The 6,000-nt window shown below is 38.1% G+C and overlaps 1 protein-coding gene across 1 annotated transcript; it reads left to right on the forward strand.

Moving 5' to 3' along the window:
* The first annotated feature begins 2,602 nt into the window (after positions 1-2,602).
* LOC120079717 lies at positions 2,603-4,690 on the forward strand. Its single transcript, XM_039034053.1, has 5 exons — positions 2,603-2,691; positions 2,934-3,399; positions 3,560-3,967; positions 4,124-4,301; positions 4,476-4,690. Exons 1-5 carry the CDS (start codon positions 2,603-2,605, stop codon positions 4,688-4,690), a joined length of 1,356 nt encoding a protein of 451 aa, XP_038889981.1.
* The last annotated feature ends 1,310 nt before the right edge of the window (positions 4,691-6,000 follow it).

Here is a 6,000-nt window from a genome sequence, read left to right on the forward strand (position 1 = left end):
ATCAAGGACACCCCATAACTACGAGAGTCAATAATGTAATCTTTCAAACTTACAAAGGTATCTCGTTACAGCCAAAACAAAGAATAAACAAATAGTTCATGAAATGAACCACGATAATTGTTGATCATTGGGTATTTAAATTGAAGATGAACTAGGATAACAGTTCATAGATACAAAACAAGGGGTTTTTCACAAATACTGTAAGTGAAAGTTGCCTCAATCATTCAAGTGAGCATTAGCAAGAAATTTGGAATTGAGACAGATAGTTATGCTAGTGCTAGATGTGAAACTTAAACAACATTTTACCTGCTGTGAGGAGTCCACAGCTTGCGATTAGCTGGCATGGGCCGATAACCAGAAGGGCAAACAAGACCTCCATCATCATCATTCTCAATATTTTATGTTGCAGAAGATTCAAACATGAAGTTCGAGTTGGAAACCAATACTCGGATGCTCGATCTGGATTTTTGCTTCAGCTTCAAGAACCTCACTAACAAAGACGAAATGAGCTGGATTTCAAAGATTGAGAAAGCTCTAATGTGAACATAGATTTTCCAGCTTGAGCGTTCATTAATTTGGAAGAGAAATGATGAATTTTGCACAAGGCGAACCTACAAGTGACACCCATGGCTGGAATTTCCTGATGGATGGTATGGGCGGCAGTGACTGGACAACAGTAGAAGTGATAGAGGATGTCGATTGAGGTTCCTGCAGATGGTTGAAAAAGAAAGGTAGAGAGAGTTTGCATGAGAGGAAAACTCAGAGAGATAGAAGTTGAGGTTTATATAAAGACTACATGGCGGCGCACTCGCTGTCGATGAACATACATGTTTGAATGTCTAATTAGATAGGATTATAAACCGAGTGAGTTTGTACTCAACTTAAGTACCTCCAACCTTACACAGAATTCAAAACCGATTGAGTTTGTAACCGTGTTTTATAAGATAACGACCTATTTTTAACTATTAAAACAAGTTGTTATTAAACCTAGGTGAGCATACAACTTATCTTTGTTATAGATTTTAAATGTCTAATTCATTTTATAACTCTTATAAAAACATATACACATACTATAACATTCACATAAGCATTTCATACTTTAATACAACAATTATATTAAACTTATGAAGCCCTAATCATGCCTATTATATATTATAACTAATTTATAACATGCTTTCCTATGGCGAGATTTTAAATCTACATGGCATACAATATGTACATACATGTTTGAATTAAATATAACATATCACATGCATAAATATTTAAAATAATATTGATATGGACCAACTTTGGCATCATAAGCAAGCAAATAAACTAATTTATTATAAAAACAATTCAAAAACAGTTTCAAAGAAGTTTTGGACTACCCAACTCGACCCGAACTGACCCTTCGATGCTCTAAAAGAGGCCGAATAGATCAAATAGGGTTGAACGAGACCCCAGGCAGTTGAACCGGTCGAACCAGACTCCTCCCACGAACCAGTTCACATGCGCGCATGTTTCTAGGCTGGGTTGAGCATCGTTGCAACGCTCCAACCTAGCGTTGCAATGCCTCGGCTTCATGAAGAACAATGTTTCAATGCTCTAAAGACAACATTGCAATGCTGTCTGGCAGTGGCTTCAGCTCTACTTTTTCCAACTATGCTAGCTTGCTTCAATCTTCAATTACAACTTAATTTCAACTCTATTGACTCCAATAAAAGTAAAGACTCTCAAGCACACATTAAGGCTCATCAATCAAGAGCCAATTACAATTACAACAACATAATTAAAGAGGAATCTAATGCCAAAGCTAAATGAACACCATACCAATCACCAAAACATGCATGTCTAGAAATTCACCCACAAAACTCAAAATTAATGTTAATTGAGTGCTTAAATCATGCTCTAATATCAATTGATAGAGTAAACATGCATAAAATGGAAGCTAACAAAATCATTAAATACTCTAACTACACTTAATTTGAGTGATAAGCATGCTAAAAAATAAGTTTTTACAAAGAGGATTTTAGAAGTACAATCTTTGTAGATTTCCTTCAAATCCTTGCTAATATCTCCACGAATTTGACCTTCAAAACTTCAGCCATTTTAAACAAATTAAACATGCAAGCACTAAGCTACAACAATTCGACACATCAAATTGCACTTAATTTAGTGGGAAAGGTGTTAAATTGTGGATTAATCCACTATCAATTTGAAATTGGGGTAAACCCACTTTCAACATTTAAAAAATCATTTTTAAAATTTCAGATTTTTATTTAATTTAATTTTGTATTAAAATTAAATTAAATAAAACTAAAATTCAATTCTAAAATTGAATTTTGCAAATTGAAAAATGATTTATTTTAAATAATTAATTAACTAAACAAATTTAATTAATCAAATAATAATTTAATACAAATATTAAATTAATAAAACACCTAATTCAAACATGAATCCTATTCATGTAATAAATATTTAAATCATTATTTAAATATTTTGAACTGTCTAATTACGTTTAATTTCAATAAATTTAAACGTTTAATTATATCGCATATAATTACTTAGGCCTTAAGGTCTACAAGGAGAAGACCTGTATGCTCATTTGACCAGCTTCTTAGAAATGTACAACGCATTCTCCATACCTGGTGTGATTCCCGAAGGAATTAGATTGTACCTCTTCCTGTATACACTGGGGGATGAGGCAAGGAGGTAGGCTCAGTCACTAGAGCCAAATGAAATCAACGCATGGGATCAGTTGGTCGAAAGATTTATGAATAGATTCTTCCCTCCAGCCATCAACACAAGAAGACGGAGGGATGTTTTGAATTTTGAACAGAAGGGTTATGAAACTTTGAGCACCACCTGGGTGCGATTCAGACAATTAGTGAAGAACTGTCCGCACATTGGGATTCCCGATTGAATTCTGATGGAGACTTTTTATAACGACTTAGATTAGCTAACGCAAGCAGTGCTGATGCCTCCACAGTAGGAGGACTAATGGACAAGACGTATACGGAAGCAAAGCTCATCTTAGATCACATTTCGCGAAATACAAATAAGTGGATAGATAACGGGTATGAGGAAAGAGGTTCGGATCAAATAAGAGTAGAAGCCATTGTACCAGCTATTACAATGAACACCTTGGCCAACCAGATGGCCACAGTAACCTCACTCCTACAGCCTATGGCAATTCAGCAAGGACATCTCTCTCAAAGTTCAGCGCAAGCCAATGCGTTGACGCAAGCGGCCACAATAAATTACGTTCAATGCGAAGAGGGGCACTCAGGGGAAGTCTGCCCGTTGAATCAACAGTCCGTATACTCTATTCACAAGGAATCATTCGGTAACACCTATAACCGTGGTTGGCAGAATTACCCAACTTTCAGTTGGGAAGGGAATCATAACCAGGGGGCCAAAGTAATCATCAGAGCAGTCATCCTGGGAATCGAGGCAATCCTTCAGTTTTCATTAATCAGAATCACAGCAAGGTAATTTTCAGAGTGTACAACCCTACGACGAACCGTCCTTTTCTGACACCTCTTGTAGTACCTTGTCTTTGGAAACATTATTGAAACAGTATATTGAGAAGAATGAGGCAATCAAGCAATCGCAAGCTTCCTCCCTTAGAAATTTAGAGGTACAGATTGAACAGCTTGCGATCGAACTTAAGAATAAAGCGCCTGGTACGCTTCCCAGCAGCTCGGGAGCATCGGGACCGCGCGGTAAAGAACAATGTCAAGCAGTAACATTGAGAAGTGGCAAGACAATGGTCCCCGTGCCACCAGTACCGGATTCAATAGGAAGACCAATAGACATAATCATTAATGATGACCAATCAACCATGAACAATAGAACTACCAGTTTAGAAGGAAATACCTCTACAAAGAGTGAATCTCAACAAGACTCAAATGTAAAGTCACTGCAACCTCCAGCTCTTAAAACACAGCAAGCCAAGGACCTCAATGAACAACCAATTGAACAGGAAGTATGATGGGATCCTCCACCTTTTCCATCCAGGCTGCGAAAGAAAGATGACAGCAAACAATTCAAGAAATTCCTGGATGTTCTCCGACAATTACATATCAACATTCCCTTAATAGAAGCTTTGGAATAAATGTTGAGCTATGTGAAATTTCTCAAGGACATACTTGCCAACAAAAGGAAGATCGGGGAGAATGAAACGGTCGCATTAACATATGAGTGTAGTGCGCTTTTTCAGAACAATATCCCCACTAAAATGAAAGATCCTGGGAGTTTCACATTGCCATGCTTGATAGGTGGAAAAGAAGTCGGAAATGCGTTGTGTGATTTGGTGGCAAGTATAAACCTAATGCCCTTGTCAATCTTCAAAAAGTTAAATATCGGCAATGCAAGACCCACCACAATTACGTTATAGTTGGCCAATAGATCAATAACACATCTAGAGGGCAAAATAGAGGATTTACTTGTGTAAGTAGATAAGTTCATCTTCCCTGCTGACTTTATCATATTAGACTATAAAGCTGACATTGAGGTACCTATCATCTTGAGTCGCTTATTTCTCGCAACAGGGCGAGCACTGATCGATGTACAGAAAGGAGAACTTACCATAAGGGTCGACGATCAGCAAGTTAAATTCAACATTCTTAATGTGTTGAAATACCCAAGTGATATGGAAAATTGTCCATATGTTGGGGAACTGCAGGAAGAACATTGGCACGAGCCTTAGAATGAATCGGAGGAAGAATACTTTGGGATCGGCACAATGTGGGAGGAAAATTGCGCCGCAATACAAACTGAGTCAGGATTTGAAATAATCAAGTTATCTGAACGAACAACGCAACGTACTAAGCCATCTTTAGAAGAACTACCCATGTTAGAGTTGAAGCCATTACCGGTGCACCTCAAATATGTTTATTTAGGAGGCAATAACACTTTACCGGTTATAATCTCTACCTCACCAAGCAAAGAAAAGAAGGAAGCACTTATTCAGATCCTTAAAAAAAACGCAAAAGCCTTGGGATGGACCTTAGCAGACATTCGTGGGATCAGCCCATCGTATTGCATGCATAAGATTCGTCTTGAAGAAGGAAAAACAGGATCTATAGAGAGGCAATGCCATTTGAACCCTGCCATAAGGGAGGTTGTGAAGAAAGAACTAGTGAAGTGGTTTGATGCAGGCGTCATTTACCCTATATCTGATAGCAGCTGGGTAAGCCCAGTGAAATGCATTCCAAAGAAAGGGGGAATGACAGTCGTCACCAACAGCAAGAATGAGTTAATTCCTACAAGGACAACTACAGGGTGGAGAATCTGTATGGACTACTGCAAACTAAATCTGGCCATAAAGAAGGACCACTTTCCACTCCCGTTAATTGATCAAATGTTAGATCGACTTGTGAGGAACGAATTCTTTTGTTTTCTTGGCGGCTACTCAGGGTATAACCAAATTGCGATTGCACCGGAAGATCAAGATAAGACAACTTTCACGTGCCCATTCGGCACATTTGCATTCCGTCGCATGCCATTTGGACTCTGTAATGCACCAGGTACCTTCCAAAGGTGTATGATGACAATATTTTCAGATTTCTTAGAGGAGTCAGTCGAGGTATTTATGGATGACTTTTCAGTTTTTGGCAACACTTATGACTCCTGTTTATCAAATCTTGAAAAAATATTGAAAAGATGTGTTGAAACGAATCTTGTTCTGAATTGGGAGAAATGCCATTTCATGGTTAAAGAAGGGATCGTGCTAGGTCACAGGATATCAAAGGCAGGATTGGAATTTGATCAAGCGAAAATCGATGCAATTTCCAAGTTACCACCACCAGTCAATGTGAAAACACTTAGGAATTTTTTGGGACATATTGGGTTTTATCGAAGATTTATCCGCAACTTTTCTCAGATCGCAAGGCCCCTAAGTGTGCTCCTCGAGATTGACCGCGAATATGAGTTTAATGACGCATGCACCGAAGCATTACACATACTGAAAAATGTGCTCATCACCGCACCTATTCTGATTGCGCCGGATTGGACGCA

Source organism: Benincasa hispida, chromosome 1, assembly GCF_009727055.1.
Source record: "Benincasa hispida cultivar B227 chromosome 1, ASM972705v1, whole genome shotgun sequence".
In the NCBI taxonomy this organism is placed as follows: Eukaryota; Viridiplantae; Streptophyta; class Magnoliopsida; order Cucurbitales; family Cucurbitaceae; genus Benincasa; species Benincasa hispida.